The sequence below is a fragment of the Oryzias latipes genome, chromosome 13 (genome assembly GCF_053564925.1).
Source record: "Oryzias latipes strain Hd-rR chromosome 13, Olatipes_Hd-rR_3.1".
NCBI lineage: Eukaryota > Metazoa > Chordata > Actinopteri > Beloniformes > Adrianichthyidae > Oryzias > Oryzias latipes.
In genome coordinates this window covers 8,527,744-8,547,116 of record NC_136249.1, presented here as the reverse complement: position 1 = coordinate 8,547,116, position 19,373 = coordinate 8,527,744, and the positions used below count along the sequence as shown (strand labels likewise).

General features: G+C 44.0%; 1 protein-coding gene across 1 annotated transcript in view; it reads left to right on the top strand.

The window, feature by feature from the left end:
• The window catches only part of ankrd13b (ankyrin repeat domain 13B), a 62,878-nt gene extending 44,039 nt beyond the window's left edge, over positions 1 to 18,839 (top strand). Inside the window, exons 9-15 of the mRNA XM_011482923.4 lie at positions 8,987 to 9,051; positions 10,114 to 10,250; positions 10,879 to 11,036; positions 11,126 to 11,314; positions 12,903 to 13,066; positions 16,139 to 16,215; positions 17,524 to 18,839. Of these exons, the coding sequence (XP_011481225.3) occupies positions 8,987 to 9,051; positions 10,114 to 10,250; positions 10,879 to 11,036; positions 11,126 to 11,314; positions 12,903 to 13,066; positions 16,139 to 16,215; positions 17,524 to 17,725 (992 nt within the window). The 3' untranslated portion in view covers positions 17,726 to 18,839. The remainder of the gene's footprint in view (positions 1 to 8,986; positions 9,052 to 10,113; positions 10,251 to 10,878; positions 11,037 to 11,125; positions 11,315 to 12,902; positions 13,067 to 16,138; positions 16,216 to 17,523) is intronic.
• Positions 18,840 to 19,373: the final 534 nt, after the last annotated feature.

Genomic DNA, 19,373 nt, shown 5'->3' with positions numbered 1-19,373 from the left:
CAGGGGCTGTGTTTTTCTTTTCTCCACTTGCATTCACTTTAGTAAATATACAGTACTTCATATGCTGACAATAATGACTTGGTTTGATGTTTTTTTTTTTTTTGCAAATGTAAACCACACAGGTTCAAAACTGCTGATACTTACATGACTGCACTCCTACTTGAGTTAAGTTGATGGCGTCTCGACCTCCCTCTAGTGATGGCGAAACCAAAGATGAGCAATTCCTTGACCCGAGTTGAATGAGCTCCTCCTGGAGGCTCCGGTTACTGACACAAAGGAGTTGACAGAACACTCGTCAACAGGCAAAACCTCTGGCAGTTTTTCTCCCTTGGTTTGGCTCATTTCTTGAAACTGAATGACATTCTCCAAACTAAAAGGTCATTAGGGACCTCTTATTCCATCCTCACTCCTCCTGCTCCTCTTCTTCTTCTTCCAGTAGGAAGTTGACCGTGCTCATTTTGTTGGTGAGGTACCTCCATGTTCGTACTACAAATGGTACTGGCCCTGGCCTACTTAAACATATTTGCCAGCATTCACAATCATAGACAGCACCTGAGAGGTAACAGTTAGCTGGCTAAAATGTGGAAAACTCTTTATTTACTAGTGAAGTTTTCATTTCACATAAGCGCCAACAATTCACTCGAATTCAACAATTGTTCCAACAAATGTACGCATGTTGGTCACAACAGTTTCTTGATGAATTTTTTAAAATCGAACAAATGATTGTGCAAATGACGGCTCCCACATTAAAATCCTGCTGACATGTTTTGAAGAGAATGGCTATTAGACTGAGAATAGGGTAATCGGTTCAGATCTTGTAAAATGTCCTAAAGCTGGGTTCACTGTGCTAACTTCTGATTGAACTTAGATGGAAGCAATGAGAAATGACATTCTGTTGTGTTTGGAGATTTGTCCATGAAAGTTTGAGAATGTCATTTCAGTTTCAAGAAATGAGCCAATCCAACAGAAAAAAACTGTTAAAAAAACTTAGACACCCATTAAAAACCTCTTTTGGATAAATCATTCTCTGATTTGTCGGAAAAATAATAATAATAATAATAAATTAAAGCCGCAAGCGGCGTTGTATGGCCCGCAGACGCAACCCGCCCTCCACGCCCAACTCTACGCACCACCGCCCTCACCGCTCACTTTTGATAATGGCTAGTCAAAACTGCATATGCTAATTATGCTAACTATGCTATCTATGCTAATGTGGCTAAAAGTGCTAGCATTGCGATCAGCATCATCAACTGACTCACAAAAACACATTACCTAAAATGCTAATTATGCTAACTATGCTAATGTGGCTAAAAGTGCTAGCATAGCGATCAGCATCATCAACTGACTCAGAAAAACACATTATCTAAAATGCTAATTATGCTAACTATGCTAGCTATGCTAATGTGGCTAAAATTGCTAGCATAGCGATCAGCATCATCAACTGACTCAGAAAAACACATTACCTAAAATGCTAATTATGCTAACTATGCTAATGTGGCTAAAAGTGCTAGCATAGCGATCAGCATCATCAACTGACTCAGAAAAACACATTACCTAAAATGCTAATTCTGCTAACTATGCTAGCTATGCTAATGTGGCTAAAAGTGCTAGCATAGCGATCAGCATCATCAACTGACTCAGAAAAACACATTACCTAAAATGCTAATTATGCTAACTATGCTAGCTAAGCTAATGTGGCTAAAATTGCTAGCATAGCGATCAGCATCATCAACTGACTCAGAAAAACACATTACCTAAAATGCTAATTATGCTAACGATGTTAGCTATGCTAATGTGGCTAAAAGTGCTAGCATAGCGATCAGCATCATCAACTGACTCAGAAAAACACATTACCTAAAATGCTTATTATGTTAGCTATGCTAGCTATGCTAATGTGGCTAAAAGTGCTAGCATAGCGATCAGCATCATCAACTGACTCAGAAAAACACATTACCTAAAATGCTAATTCTGCTAACTATGCTAGCTATGCTAATGTGGCTAAAAGTGCTAGCATAGCAATCAGCATCATCAACTGACTCAGAAAAACACATTACCTAAAATGCTAATTATGCTAACTATGCTAAATATGCTAAATATGCTAACATAGCTAAAAGTGCTAGCATAGCGATCAGCATCATCAACTGACTCAGAAAAACACATTCCTCCATTGGTGAGAGCTATATGCCATAAGTTGATAAAAAAAAAACACTTTTTCCAAAATGGCGGCTTTTTTATTTATTTTTTCTCCATAGCAACCATTTTATGTTTTGGTCCCCTTGAGAAGACGAACAGATTGACGTCAGTTTCGGACAAATCGGTAAAAGTAAAGTTTTTGTCGTCCTTAGCAACAGTGGTTTTATGCTAACCACGCCCACTTTCCTTATATGTCCATATCCAGTGTTTTTCAATGTATTCAGTTTCAGGCATGAATGCATGCATTCAATTTTCACTGTATTGTATTGAAAGACATGGGAGTTATAACAGGGCGCCACTTTGCTAGCTTGCCACGCGCACGCCGTTCAAAATCTACAACTTCTAATTCCAACATTTTTTCCACAGTAGCTTGCCGTTGATGCCCAAAAAGTTTTGAGACGATCGATGAAAATTCCAACGACAAGTTTACGTTTGAATCCGGTGGTAAAGGTGTTTTTTATAGAAAATTCAAGATGGCCGCCTTTTCCCGAGGTCAAAGGTCGACGAAACTCCAGAGGTGATTGTGGACTTACGCTAGGGACATGCGCGTCAAATTTCGTGAAAATCGCTCAAAAAAAAGTTCATTTTTCCATATTGTGTAAAAACGCGAAAAACTCAAAATGGCAGATTTTGGCACAAAATGGCCGCCAAACCGTAGGTCGTGTCGCCATCACGTAATGATTTCAAAGCTTTCTTTCGATATACCCGACAAAGTTATCTGGGTTTCGTTAGCCGATTCTTAAAAATAAAATCCGTCGGGGCCCCCGGTCGCTCTGGGTATCACCCGCTTCGGCTGCGGGGTCTGGGGTGGGGTGGGATGGGGGGCTTGTCGGCCCTGTCCTGTGGGGGGGCGTTCTGGGGGGGAGGGGGGGCCCATTATTAGTACGGGTCGGGGGGGCTAGCGGGTCGGGGTCTCCGCTGAGGCAATCAGTGGTTGCCTCGGCCGGTTGGCCTCCTCGGTCCCGTCGAGGCCTGACCAGAGCTCTTCTAGGGCCGGCGTCTGGGGGTGGGGGCCTGGGCTTGCTCCGGGGGGGGGCGACGCTTTCTGGCTCCTCTCTCTCTGTGTGGGGTGGGTGGTGCCGGGCCTGGGGTGTCGGCGCCTCCGGGGGTGGGCCCCTGGGCTGGGTGGCCCTGGCCCCTTTGCTGGGGGTGGGCTGGGGGACGGCTGTTTGACCACCGGGGGACAGTCTACCAGCTGTCCCCAACTTACCCCCTTCCTTATATAACCTCATATTAGGGTGAGGGGGTGGGGGGTTTAGCCTGCGATGCGCCTTGGGGGGGGGCTACTTGGGAGTGGCCCCCCTCCTATGGTTGCCGTATGGAGTGGGCCCCCCCTCTTTCGGTTTTATTTGCACCTTAGACACGTAGGGTCCTTGGTAGGGGGGGTGCTTGGACATCACTGCAAGCAAGCAGCAGATGTCCTCCTGGCACCCTACCCGCCAATTTTAACCGCACCTTAGACATTTAGGGCCCCTTGGTGTGGAGGGTGAGGGGACATCACTGTGAGTAATCAGGAGATGTCCCCTTAGTGCCCTACTCGCCAATTTTAACTGCACCCCCCTTAGTACACACACCCCTCCCCCTTCAATATATACATTCAAACATAAACACACACACATGCACACAAACACCCTCTCAAACACCCATACACGCACACACATTTTACAAGGAAGGTGGGACCTGGGTCCATCTGTCCCCTACCCCGTCCCTGGTGGGGGGTGCGGGCCTCTTGGCGATGGCGGCCGTGTCCCTTGGGTGCCGGCTCCCTGGGCCCGGCGGTGCTCTCTCCGCGCGGTGGGGGGGTTCATATTACACCTGAGCCGGGGGTGTTCGTGTCCCTGGGGGGTGGGTCCTGGTCCTTGCCCCTGGGCGCTGGGCCCCGCCAAACTTCCAACATGGCCGAGCCTGGTCGGGCCATATTTATAACATCCCTTATGGGCCGCCCTTTTTTCCCCGGGGTTCCCCCCTCCTGGGCGGGGGCGGCGGGCCCCTGCCTTGCTCCTACCTGGACCAACCGTGGGCCGGGTGGGTGGCTGCCTGGAGTGCGGAGCGGGTCTCCCTTGGGGGGTCCTGGCTCGTACCTGGGGTCGGGGCGGGGGGATGCCCGGAACTCCTGGGTGGTGGTGGGGTGCTCGTCTGGGGCTGTGGGCGTCCCTCTCCGGTGGGGCCCTGCGTTGGGCTCTTCCGGCGCGGCGGGGGGCTGCTTTCCTGGCTGGGCTGGGGCGGCGCTCTCTTTCCCTCTGCGCCTCCCTGCTCTCTGGCTCTGGGGGCCTCGCGGCGGTCCTGCTGGCCCTGGCCTGGGTGGCGGTCTTGGTCGCCCGGGGGGCGGTTGTTCCCTGCCTGTTCCCGTGTGGCGCTGGGGGAATTCCGGCTGCCGCTGCTGCTGCGGCGGGGGTATGGGTGTGGGGGTGGCTGGGCGCTCCTCCTCCTTCTTTTCACATTCCACCATCCATTTTAGAAGAACATAAACACTCACCTGAGCACAGGTGTTAGCTCACCTTTGCACTAATAGTTTGCATGATTGAATGAATGAAAGATTTCACACTAGTTGGTTTAAAGGCATAGGTATGCGTTCGTGAACACTATCTGTTTTGTGTGCATGTTGACATGTGGACATTTCTGCGGCTAGCAGGTGTGTTGATAATATTTGAGTGTGTGTGAACAGGCCCCGCCCTTTTTGTACTACATTTGAACCGTACCGTAACGATAAACAACCAGTAAACCTGTCTGCTCTATGCTGCTTCATGGTCTTACCCCCCTTCCCCTCCTATTATCACCCTCCTACCCCCCCCTCTCTCTAACGTCCCTCTCTCTTGTTCCACTCTTTCCTTTTCCGTCCGGTCCAACACCAAAGATTTTCAAACATGATTGAAATTAATAAAGTTTGGCCTCAATTACAAAAGGGGTTTATTCAGACATACCTTTGGTTTGTCTGAAGATGAATAACCCCTCTTGTTAGAATAAAATATGTCCAACACAAGAGGCCCTCAGCTCTCATCTGTTTGCCTAGCTGTTGGACAGGACAAGTTAAAAAAAAAAAAAAAATCCGAAAAAAATTTTTTTTGCCGAGTCAGCACTTTTTTTTGCGACCGTTTTTTGGTTACCACGGCCACATTCCTATATGGATTTTGTCGTATGTGACATCGTTTTGTTCAGTGTGGGCCAGGGTATCGCATATTTCAGTTTCAGGCTATTCCGATAAAATATGTGCGAGCTAGCTAAAATGGCGACGGTTGCGAATTCGCCACGCGCACGCGTTTCAAATTCTACAACTTCTAATTCCAACATTTTGTCTACAGTAGCTTGCCATTGATGCCCGAGAAATTTCAAAAAGATCGATAAAAATCCCTAGGACGAGTTTTCGTTTGTATCCGTTACTAAAGGTGCTTTTTTTTGAAAATTCAAGATGGCCGCCCCTTGCCAAGGTCAAAGGTCAACGAAACTTCTTTGTTTATTGTAGAATCATGGTCTTGGCATGTGTGTGCAATTTCGTGAAAATCGCTTAAACAAAAGTCTCGTTTTCCCATATTGTCAAAAAACACGAAATTCGCCATTTCTCTGAGTTCGCCACAAAATGGCCGCCAAGCCGTAGGTCGTGTGGCCATCCCATAATGATTTCAGAACTTCTTTGGGATATCTCCAACACGCGTGTTTTGGTTTCGTACCTGTATTTCAAAATATTTTTTTTTGGCCCCATAAGCGATTTTCGGCCCATTCATCTTTTTTTACGGGAACGCTCGCCGTGATGTCATCGTCGTGGGGGGGGTGACGTTCTCTTTGCCGAAAATTCATTTTCAATTTATCCCAGGTGTGTGCCAATTTTGGTGAGTTTTCGGGTATGTGGCGGGGGTCAAATTTGAGCTCAAAGGCGCGATAAGAAAGCGGAATAATAATGAAACAAAGCAGAAACAATATAGAAGTTTTTGCGGTTAGGATTTCCTATGTATTTCAATGCGGCCTGTCTTTTTCTATAGGCTGGGCATGTCTTTTTGGCTTTAAACCTGTCTTTTGAGGGCTTTTTGGGGCTTTTTTGTGTTTTTGTCGTCATTTTTGCGACTACAATTTTGTCGTTTTTGCGTTGGTGTTGTGCGTGTGTGTGTGTATTTTTGTTGAGTTACACAATTGTCGTGTCGTTTTGTGCTTTGGGCGACTTTTGACCCCATTTTTTGGCGTTTTGACGCGTTTTTTTGACGTTTTGGACCTTTTTGAGTGTTCGACCCTCGTAGCAGTTACAATATGGTCCTTGCAGTCTGTGACTGCTGCGGGCCATAATTAAATACATAAAAAAAGGACAAAAAAGGAATTCTGCAAACCAGTCTACTATTTACATTTCAAACACATCAAGATCTTTGGAAAATATTAAAGATAAATGGCCTTTCTTTGTAAAATTGTGTTGGTTTTCTCCACCTTCATGGATACGTTCAGAGAGATAGAGATAAAAGATTCATAAAAGCGGATAAATTACAATTTTCTACTAAATACACTTTACTAAAAAGGTAACAACAAAATAAAAGACTGTGCAGATTAACATAAGGTTTGTGAAAAATGATGCTTATTGGATAAATGAAGAATGTCTCAGTTGTTTGATCTGGTTTTTTTTTCTTATGCAAAAATATAAATTGTGACTTTTTTATGAATAGTCACACTTATTTCATGAAATGAGTTGATAAGTTTCAGAATAGAATGGATAAATAATTCAATATATGGAACAAGAACATACAAATAACTGAAACCCCCCCTAAAAATAATAGACACCGGGGCTTTTTTCCTTTGACGACCACAGAGAAAGTTATTTAGTTACTGTTATTTTATTTCATAAATAGTTTTGTTTCTTTAATTAAAAGAAATTGTATTTATTTCCTGACTATTTGTTCTGTGAAGATCCCAAAGTCAGTTATTCATAGTCGGTTATGTTTAGAAACACCCTGTGATTGTTACACTTTTTCTGTTAACCTTCAAAATGACCCCGGCCCCACATCAGAGAAGAAAGATGTTGCGTGAAAGTATTTGTGGACCCATGGTCTAACCCACTGACTGTTTATGAGAACTGGACCAATGAGAGTGACATCACCTAAAGAAAATGACTTTCTTCTGGCTCCAACAGTCAACAAATCTTTTGCCTCCATGTTGGAGCCACACGACTGAGCCACAGTTTCTCGCTTGTTAGAAGTCCACACCTGTCAATCAAATGTTTTGAACTCTGACATAGTTTTAATGAGACATCCGATTGGTCTGTTTGTAACTTGACTAATGTTTTTGTCCACTTTTCGGAACACGTTGTTAGGGGTGGCCACAGCGGAGTAGCTTTCAGTGATTCCCAGAGGCGATTCCTGACACAACCCTGTACTTTCAAGGCACAGGGAGACCCAGACAGGCAGCAGCCCGAAGATCCAGACTGAAGCTCATTGCGAAACGAACCCAGGCTTCCTGCACACCAGTCCAATACCCAACAAACAGAGCCATGCAGCCACTGCTAACTTGAATAACTTAAAATAAAGAAAAAGAATAATTTAAAAAAGCATTTGCTAAACAAAAGTATAGGAGCAAGAATGGTTATTCTGTCCAATGACGGATTATTAATAACCGTTTATTTCCCAATAGAAGTCTATGGGATCTAAGGGATCTTGGCTTCTTGGTGTGGGTCCTGTTTGGGACCCCAGGGGGGAGGGGCCACTCAGTCCAGTTCTCATATACAGTCAATGGTCTGACCCCACATTCATCTATACCTTTGCTGCTAGTTTTCCTTTAAGCTTTTTGTTTAGATCAGGGGTCAGCGACCTGAACCTCTCAAGGAGCCATTTGGATCAGTTTCCCACTGAGGGGAAAGCACAGGGAGCCGCAACACTAGATGTGTTAGAAAAAATGTTTTTGCCGATATGTCGCAATAGTTCATTTGGCAATAATTGTATTGATCCAAAAAGTTGTCAGGATATTTATTTAATTTTTTTTTTTAATTATTTTTTTATCTTTATTAGCGTGATGATTACTTTGATCTTTTGTCCATTTTCCACAACCGTGAATAGACTTTTCCATCTTTCAAAACAAATTCACTTTGATTCAGACTCGTTTCTATTTTCTTTTTCTTTAAATCCAGTAAACCCAATAAATTATATTAAATTATGGATGACAACTATTTTTTCTTAGGAAGCAGCTGTTAGTTTGTCTGGAATGAGTCTAAGCCCCGCCCCCGCCTCTCTACCTGTTCGTTGTTTCCCCCCTGCGTGCACGCATCAACTGTGTTATACACAGACAGCGCAACATACGGTCATCGTAGCAGCAAGGTGACATGATAGTAGGGGCACCCTGACTCAATTTTAATTAATTTTACGCGGAAATGGGTGGTTTTAGTCTAGGGGGAAAAAAAGCTTTTTTTGGGGCGTTCACGTGTCGCCTAACTGACTGTCTTTCCAGAAAAACCTCTGGTCGGCATTCATAGCTGCAGACACGCCCCCTCCACGTGCTTAATCTGCTCTCTTCCTCCTGCCAGCTCGCACTACCTGACAGTGTTAAAGGCACCAAGACATTCTGAAAACATGATAGTTATTTTATAAAAACACAGAGAGCCGCAGCACAGGGAGGGACGAGCCGCATGCGGCTCCGGAGCCACCGGTTACCGACCCCTGGTCTAGATGATGATATTTTAATGCTTGCACATACTTTTTGGAGGTATTCGTAACTTGAAAAAATACATTCAAATTGTAGAACGGTTGCAAGTTAAAAACTCTGTGCACTTCATCCATCTGCATGAACTTGTGTGTATTAGTTGTGACTCATTGATGTTGTGTGGTCTTAGGCGGGAAGACTCCGCTGCAGAACTTCCTCGGGATCGCTGAGCAACACATGGGACCCAACAATGGGGTGAGTAAATGTGCTCCGCGGCTCATTTTTTCTTTTGCAGTTTGTTGGCTTTTTTAAAATGCCCACTGTCCATTTCTGAATTTGTCCCAAACCAGGAAGTAATAAATGTTGTAGTTCCCGAAATGACCCCCAAAGGGGGAAAAAAACAATTCCCCACTTCCCACAACCCCGCCCCACTTCCTGTCACCAATGTGTTAACACACTCTCCCAATAGCTAACAGCCCTTCACTACCCCAAGCTAGCATTACAAGTGCAACAAAAATAAGCAATATCAGAGCTATCATCAGCCGCCATCAGTGTGTGAATGTGTGTGTGACTGTGTGTGTGACTGGGTGAATGGGTCCGTGACTGTAAAGCGCTTTGTCCTTGTAGGAAGAAAGGCGCTATATAAGTATACGCCATTTACCAAAATAACGGATTTTTTGTAGATGTTTGTTCGGGCCAACATTGAACCAGTCCAACCCTTGACTCTTTAATGTTGACCCCTAAATCTCTTTTTCTTGGTTATTCCGTGTTCAACATGATTATAGTGTGTGAACTTACGCTGCATCCCATAATAGTTGATTAAAGTTCCACAGTGAACCTTGCTACATTGGTCTTGGTAGTTTGGTTGAACCGGTTGGTTGGTTTGTGTGAGTCTGAGAAGAGCTCTGACTCACAGCTCCGTCCTTATGCTCCCAGCAGTCCATCTCTTCACTCGCTCCCACTCATTCCAGCCTTTGCTCCTCCACGCTTTTGCGCCCTCCTTTAATGCCACTCAGACAGCCCCCCCTCCCCTTTCCACTAGATTAGCAGTTTTTTTCTTTATGTAACTTTAAAGCTGTCCTCTGCTCATTCTGAGTGTTTAAACTAAAGTAAGTCTTTCTTTCCAAGTAGTAGCTCCTTTTACAAGCTTGTGATTATGTACAAACCTTTGCTAATTTAAGGAACTTAAAAACATATTTTCTATTAGGTTAAGTCTTTGAACTTCTCAAGTTTCCCTTTCCCCCCCCCCCACTCAATTTATTTCCCGTCTTTTGGTTTCTCTCAAACATGAATTATTCAGATGTTTATTTTTTCCAGGCACTGGTGACCCAGATGTCGTCTCCTGCGGTGACAAACCCTGCGGCGCTGACGGTTGAAGAATACTTTAACCCGGGCTCCACCCCCACTTTGAGGGACATAGGCCACCCGTGCCACCTCACTACCAAGACCCAGAGGTGAGGCGGGTAGGCGGGGGACGCAGGCAGGCAGGCGGCGCCACAGGCACTCTGAATTCATGGCAGAGGCAAAATGATGGACTAAAAAGAGCCCTGCATGGGGGCCCACCACCATGATCCTGAGGCAAAACACACATAACGGTGCAAACCTGTCACACATACTCATACATGTGGAGAGCCGGACAATTAGTGTCTCCCTACGGTGATGATAACTCACGGCACATCCTCTTCCCTTCTTTTTTATTAAAAAGACACAAAAATGAAAGATGCAGTGACGAAATTTGGGTTAAAAAGAAGAAACTGAAAAATACTGGGATGCGCGGCTCCCTGTCAGACCGCTGGGTCGTGTTCAGCTGACAGCTCCATCCTTCTTTCCCGTTAAATGAAAAGTGGCAGGACACGATGAGGATTAATTGTTTGAGAAGCACGAGCTGCCTCTCAATCCAGCGTTCATTATCGCGCAAATTAGAGAAAAAATTGATTGGCCGCCTCTTAGCGCCAGTCATCAACTCATAGAGATGCTATCAGCCTCCTGCTGACCAAAGTACGGCCTTAGCGTTCCTCTGAGATGTTCCTCAACAGGCCCCTTTTGTTCGGCTGCATCATTAAGAATTCTCCTGATTTTCAGGTTTAAAGCCAAGATTTGGCTGTGCGAGTCGCATCCGCTGTCCCTGGCTGAGCAAGTAGTGCCCATCATCGACCTCATGGCCATTTCCAACGCTCTCTTCGCCAAGCTGCGTGACTTCATCACCCTGCGGTTGCCTCCTGGATTTCCTGTCAAGATCGGTGAGCGCCGCAGGAGCGAGAACCAAAGAGGAACCGAGAGGAAATGGCGGTTAAGTGACGTTCTACATCCCTTGATGCTCTCTCTGCAGAAATCCCCCTGTACCACATCCTGAACGCCAGGATCACCTTCAGCAACCTGAACGGTTGCGAGGCGGGAGCCAACGTCCGCTCTGACGGCGAGATGGGGGTGGACAGAGACGGACAGAGGGACGCGCCGACGATAGACACGCCTTCACCCAGCAGCGACTCCTCCAGCGTTTCCAGCTCCAGCTCCACCAGTAAGATGAACACGTGTTAAAGTCCCACTCCAGTCATCTTTTGTTCTATTTTCAATGCTTTCTCAGAGGTCGTTTCATTGTGGTGATGTCATTTTCACCCAAACGTCTATCTGTCTCGTTTTCGTGAACCTAGTTTCTACAGAGCAGCAAGAATTCATTAGAAATTCATCTCTAAGTTGTAGGCAGGACTGTTGCCATGGAGTGAGCCATGCCGTCACTTCCCATTAACCCTTTGTTTACACGCTTTCCCACTAGCTTACAGCCCTTTAAAACCCCACCCTAACATCACTGGTGCGACAAAAAGGTTGAGCAAAATTATTTCAATTCAATTTTTTTTGTACTGCCCAAATTCACAACAACAGTCGACTCGATGGGCTTCGTACCGGTAATTGTAAAGTAAACATAAAATCAAAGAAATCCAAAATGCATATAATTCAAGAGGATAATACTAAACTTGAAATAAACAGACTAAATTAACTGCGCATCCCTGGCCTTAGACCCTCCTTCTCTGTACGGAAAAACTCCTGAAAAAACGGATTCTGGAAAAACGAAGAAACCTTGGGGGTGTCCACATGAAGAGGGATCCTCCCCCAGGACGGACAGACGTCTAAAGCTATCCAGCTGTACAGTTTAGATCCAGATTCCAGACGAGGAAAACAGAGACGTTCATGGATCTATATGTCTGTAAGTGAATGCATCAGACTGGGGTGGAGCAGGAAGTTTGTGGAATGTAGTTTTTACAAACAGCATTTTTTTTTTTGGCTGCTTCTGAGTCACAACTGTGTGAATAAAGACATTCTCAGAAGCTTCATTTTCTTTGTAGATCTCCTCTGTCTTGACAAAAATGCTGCAAGGAACATGTTCTGTCAGTCATCGATTCTGCAAGTCGTCCCACTTATACACCCATTCCAATAAAAATCACATTTTCTGTGTTTTGATTGCGTCATTTTCTGATGATGGAGGACTTGGGTAACAGAAATGAAGCTCAAAATTACATTTCTGAGTATGTCTTTATTAAAATTGTCCTGAATCATCTGAAAAATGCTGTTTGAAAAAGAGGCTACTGGGCTTGAAGCTCCCAGCATCAAGGAGGGAAGGGGGGCGGGGTTGCTCCGCACCACAACTCAGAGGTGAATTTCTAATGAACTTTTGCCACTCTGCAGAAACTTTGTCCGGAAAAAACATCGACACTGTTTTTTTTGCTGTTATCTGAAAACAACATAATAATAATTAAAACAATAGATCAAAAGACGACCGGATTGGGACTTTAAAGACAGCCCCCACCTTTGGCCCATTATCGTACTGTTCCCTCCCCATCTGCTGGGTTTGAATCCCCATCAAAATCTTTAAAGGAAAGCCCTCAGAAATGTCTCTGAAAGCCCTCAGAGTGGAGCGAAAGGATCCGTCCCTGAAAATGAGGGCGTAAAGCGTCTTCCCCTTTCGAATTCTTCACTGTTTTATGAAAAATGTATTCCTCTGCTTTCCCTCTTCCATTCTTCTCTTTTCTTTCCCCTAACTGTCAGTTAACGCTCCCTCCCATCTTTTGCCCTTTTCCCCCCCGCTCCATCCCTGCCCCCCTGTGACACAGCGTCATGCCGAGCCGGAGACATTCCCCCGTGCGTGTTCGAGCCCCCGCCAGGATACACCATGCTCGCGGGCAAACCGAGAGACAGCATGCGGGAGGAGGAGGAAGACCTGCTGCAGTTTGCCATCCAGCAGAGCCTGCTGGAGGCCGGATCTGAATACGATCAGGTGAAAGGCGGTGCAGACGCGGCGAAACTTAAAGCAGCAGCAGCACGGGGTCAGCATGACGACTCCACAAATAACGTCCAGCCGAGGCGTGTTGGGTCACAGTGGTCCACAGATTCCTGTTTATTATTAGAAAATTATACATAAATAAACAATAAACGTTAAAAAAACGTTTGCCGCCTGAAATGATGGAGATTACCTGATGTGTCAAACGTGATGGGCAGAAGAATTTTCACAATATTAGACAGAAAATAAAGCTGGAACAGCCGGAGGAAATAGGAAAACAAGCGCTACACAGCAGAAAGCCTGAGCGTAACCCTTGTGCTATCCTAAGCACTTTAACATTGGGAGTTGGGTCATCTAGACCCACTACACAGTGCTCTGAACCTTTTTTCTTCAATGATTTGTGATCTTCACTGGTGTCCATGGATTACATGAAATCTTTTCACCTTTATCCACCTTTGTCATGGTAGGGAGAACACGTCAATGTAAGGGTGGGGTCATCTAAGATAGAACAAGGGTTAAAGAAAAGCTGGATGGTGGAAAACGTTCCTCCTGCAGACCATGTAGTTAGTAAACATGATCAATTCTGTTATCTGGAGATTTTGGCTGCAGATGTTCCATCTGTCTGAAAATAATCAATGAAATTTGAGAAAACTTCTTGACTGAACAGTTCCCTTTGGATTGTTGGACCCCGACGGATCAAATATTCCGTTTACACGACTTACGAATGTCTGGCGCCATCAGTCGCTGCTTATCCCACAAATAATTATTGGAATAGATTCAATAAGTCAAACAAGAGCAAACGTGCTGAAGTAGGGAAAAAGCAGAACAAAAACAGATCAATAGTGAAGTTAAGACGATAAGTTGAATGAATCGCTTCTGATGTGTGGAGCCCGGAGCCACGTTATCTGCCAGCTCCTCAGGACACGACGGCAAATCCTGGAGATGCTGACGGTCTGTGGAATTTCTCACCAGACCGGTCTGACTGTGCGGTCAGACCAAGACCTCACCAAACCAATCAAATCAATTATGGGATTTTCAAAATAAATCTTGTATCTTAAAGGGCCTATATCAAGCAAAATCAACTTTTTGAGCTTTTAACTGTATTATAAGGTTTGTTACTCACAAAAAACAACCCCAAAGTGGTATTTTGATCCATTCACGCATTTCTGATTATTTCTCTAAAACCCTGCGCTCTGAGCACCAGCCCCTCCCAATCCATGAAAACGAGCGGGGTTCTCGCATCGTGACATATGAGTGAAGAACCGCCCCATGCTAACACACACACAGCCCCCCCCCACACACACACTTTCTCTGCTAAGCTAGCGGTGATCAACAAAAACACTTTCATTTTTTATGCACAACATGCATAGAGAACGTCATCCATCATTGCAAACGTTTGGATGTTGTTTGTTTTCATAGAAATAAATGCAGACACGCTGCCAAGGCTGGCTATAGGTTGGCGTCATGAAATGGGCGGCACCCACCAGGAGAGAAAGGCGGAGCCTCAGAGATCTAGTCGTCTTACTTCTCAGTATGAAAATGAGCTGCCAAAAAATTAATTTCATTGAAAAATGTGTTCTTTAGTGTGCTAAAGGTAAAATACGATCATATATATGGATATAGTTTACTCTGAAAGGCTTAGGAAAAGCATGATATAAGCCCTTTAAAAGTTTTCCTCAACTTTTGTTGCAAAAAACGTGGCCTGAAATGTCATTTCTTCTTTTAAAAATGTGACTTTTTGATGGCGTTAAACCCTGGTTCAACCCTCATCCTCCTAAGCCATGTACTTTCCTTTCCAATTTTCACTTTTTTGTCAAATTTGTGCAGTTTTTGGACAAATGTTCAACCTTGTTGGTAAACAAACATCCTCAAAAGATTTTCTATTTTTTGGTTTTTCATTTATTTAGGGTTTTTGCCCATCATTATCCTTTTGGCACAACTTCTCAAACCCTTTAAACATTTTCCAAAAAGCTAAATCTTGATCGGGTATCTAGTTATTTTTTATGGAAATCTTTGACATTTTTATTTAAAAATGTGTTGTTGTTTTTTTTTTAAATAACAATTTCTCTTAGATCGATTTTGATGCATATTTTATTTTCATTGGTAGATTACATTTTTTAAAAATAGCTTCTAAAAGTCTTCATGTAGAAAGGCAATACTACAAAGGAGTAACCTTGAGAAACTCTACGGTGGCCCTGATGTCCAAATCACACCGACAAACCACTCAACACAAAAACATGTTAAAAATCACAATGATAATTGAAAAAATCAAAACAAAACAATAGTATCAAAATCAAAACAAAATTCCCCCAAAATTAAACGAAATAAAAATGTTTGGAAAACAAAAGTCATTTCCTGAAATGAAAAAAAAAAAAAATATATATATATATATATATATATATATATATATATATATATATATATATATATATATATATATATATATATATATATATATATATATATATATATATATATAGAAAAAACACATGAAGAAGCTGAAAAAGGTAATCTTTTTTCAAATGCCTCTTCAATGTCCGCATACTGATGAAAATGGTAGAATTTGTATAATCCATCCATTTTTATTTCATGCAAAATAACTTTTAGTTGAAATGATCGACAAACGTCATTAGATTTCTTTTTAATTCCTGGAAATCACTTTTGTTTTCTGAAACGTTTCATTTTTATATCATTTCATTTTTTGGAATCGTATATTTATTTCTGAAACGTTTTTTTTTTTCTTGTTTGCTTTTTTACTCATGGTTGTGACGTTTAATATGTATTTGAGTGATTGGTTGGTGTGGTTTGAACTTCAGGACTACCGTACTCTACTTATCCTTAAAACAAACCAAAACAAAAGCCAAAAAATGTCTTAATCACTCGTTTCCTCCAGTTTATTTCCAAATGAACTGGAGGAAACGAGCGATTAAGACATTTGTGCAGAAAAGTTCATTTATTTCAAATGGCTAATATTGTCTGTGTTAAAGGAAGACAATTTCCACTGGGAAGGAAGATGCTGAGTCTGTCTTCCTGTGCCCGCCCTCTAACTTCCTCTTCCTTTGTGTTTAGGTGACCATCTGGGAGGCGCTGACCAACAGCAAGCCAGGAGCGCACCCCCTCTCCTGTGACCCCAGTCGCGTGGAGAGGTGGGCGGTGCATGTTTCACTCCGAACAGATAACGTTTCAGTGGGATTTTCAGCTCAGACAGATGGACGTCCCTCTGTGACTTCCTCTGGGCTGCGGCGTTAACTCTCCTTCAGATCCTCCACTGTGTTCCTTTCAAACCCTTCTGCTGCACTTTCCTTCCATCCCTGACTCACTTCCTGGATCTCTGTCCTTTCCTCCTCGCCTCCATTATCTCATCCATCCTGCTTTTCTTCTCTCATCTCCTATCAGCTCTGTGTGTGTGAGGAGAGGAAGATGCTTGTTTCCTGTTGCCGCAGTGGGCAGATCTTTTCAGAAGCTGCTTTTTCTCTGGGTTTGTAACAATGACTGTACAGGAAAACTGGACTAAGTGATCCTTCCATCCTGGCGTTCCAAACAGGAAGTACCAGCTGGCTCCAAGAAACCAAAATCCCATAGACTTCAATAGAGAAAAAAACAGCCATTACTCAGTCATTCTAATGGTCACAATGAGCATTTTTGCTCTAATATCTTTTTTCTCTCTCCATATTTTTGACTTCTTTCATGATATTTTTCTCTGTAGTTATTCAAGTCATAACCTGAGCAACCAGAGGCCTCAATTCAAGTATCTGGTCTTACGTCAAACGTTTAACATATTCTCTCACGCCAACCTCTAAGTGGTAGGGGTGTGGTCTTCCAACAACCTCACCCCTGATTGGTGGAAAGCTTCCAAGAGGAACGATGACTCAGAATGATCACTGCTCCACACGATGGCATCTGTATCGAGAGAAAATGGCGACGGAATTGACCTCATTTGGTTGAAGTCCAGAAGTGAACCATTTTCTGGGGCTGACGTCACCCTCGCTCTCTCACTCCAGGTCTCTCATCCAGTCAAGAGTTCCAACAAGATGAAGCCTATTCTGTTGCCTTTTTATTGGGATGCAGATGTCGTCAGTTAGTAGTGGTTGGTTTGAGTCCTTGTTGCTATGGTAACCACTCTTACCAATCAGGCGTGAGTTTGTTGGGAGTTCACATCCCTACCACTGGAAGGGGGGCTCGAAAGAATCTCCCAGTCAAATGATTTTTTGAATGTTCAACATTGGGCCACCTGCTTTTATTGAGGAATCTGATTGGTCAGTTTATAACTTGAATAACTAAGACTACAGAAAAATATCGTGAACGTTTTTTTGGGATTTTTTTAAGCACTTCCTTCTATTACATTGAGGTTCAGGTTGAACTGGATTATTTATCATTAGTCGGTTTTATTTTCTCTGAAACACAAATTTGTCTTCAACCGCTGTTCTTCCCTGTGCTGCTGCATCTCTGACCAGGACCCCGCAGCACAAGCCCCGCCCCCCAACCAGCCTACACTCCACACCCGCCAAGAAGCAGCCGCCCGCCTGCAGCTACGACAGGCAGCTGCGCATCGCCATGGAGATCTCAGCCCGCGAGCAAGAGGAGGCGGATCTCAGGCGGCGGCGAGAGGAGGAGGACCTGCAGCGCATCATTCAGCTGTCACTCATGGAGAAATGAGACGGCTCACCTGGAGAGGAGGACGAGGGGAGAAGGTCTGGAGCTGGGGTGCTTGGGAGAGAAGGGCAGAACCGGCCACCATAGAAGCTTCGGAACCAGTGGTTCTGTCCGATATTGTTCTCCCATCACCTCCACCAGATCTTCCCCCTGAAGCCATGCGGCTGAATTCAGACAGCTAACAAAGGAACACCAGGTTCCCCTCTATGGTGCCACATGGTACTTCATGGACCAGCGCCAGTTTACAACCAACACATCCAGAACAAGTTTAGTGGAACACTTCTGTGGGTTTGCAGGTTTGTGACTCTGCACCGAAGGCCCCCAAACAAACACAACCAGGGAGCCCATTTCCACTGAGAGGTTCCTCCAGTTTACACTGGATCCATTCAGGGGCCGGCACTCTTCCTAAAAGCAGAGACAAAATAAATGTATAAAACAAAATCAGACTTCTCTGGGGGTTTTTTTATAAAATTTTGAAAAGTCTGCTTCAACTTGATTGATTTTGGGTTCGCACAAAATCCAGATGTACTGTACTTAGCTGGTGGGTTTATCACATATATGACTGTTAATGGATGTTGATGAGTTTGAGCACAAAGTCAGGACAGTTTTAGCCAACACAGGGTGCACTAACTTTACTGTATGCCAATGAATTTGTCCCAAACCCTGCGTGTTGTGAGTTGAATTGAGGGACAGGGCCGGTGTTTTCACAGCGCTGAGACGCAGGAACCACAGACGCTCATTTCTTCACGCCACATCACCTGAACGATGTTTCTGCATGATGTGCATCCACTCTGATTCACGGTTCCACTCACTTAACCAATAGGGTTTAAAGTGACCCAGACATTTATTTTAAAGGAGCTTCAGGCTACTGAAGCCATGAAAAGGAGGACTTTTCCCTTGTTTTTCCTTTTATTGGTCATTTTAAGATGAGCACAATCTGAGGTGATCCAGCTCTGCCTCAGTGGGTTTTTCCCAAAAAAACTTAACTGGTTTATAAACTTTTTTTTTTTTTACTTTTTAAAAAATCTCTCAGAAGGACGGATGTGTTACGATGTTTCTCGATGTACGCTGAGAAGTGGATTTCAATTAATCAAATAAAGAAGAATCTTTTGGAAAAGCTGTTTTGTTTTGTCCAATTTATGGGATGTCTATAACCCTTGTGCTATCCTAGGCACTTTAACGTTGGGAGTTGGGTCATCTAGACCCACTAGAAAGTGCTCTGAACCTTTTTTCTTCAATGATTTGTGATCTTCACTGGTGTCCATGGATTACATGAAATCTTTCCACCTTTATCCACCTTTGTCATGGTAGGGAGAACACGTCAATGTAAGGATCGGGTCATCTGGACCCCATGGCACAAGGGTTAATATCTATATATTTGTATCTTCTGATGGCTATTTCCAGCAGGATAAGGTGCCATGTCATAAAGCTGGAGTCATCTCTGGTTTCTTGAACATGAAAATGAGTCACTGGACTCAAATGGCCTCCATAGTCACCAGATCTGAACCCAGTAGATCACCTTTTGGATGTGGCTGAACAGGAGATTGGCATCATGGATGAGCAGCCGACAAATCTGCAGCAACTGCATGATGCTGTCATGTCAATATGGACCAAACTCTCTGAGAAATGTTTCCAGTACCTTGTTAAATCT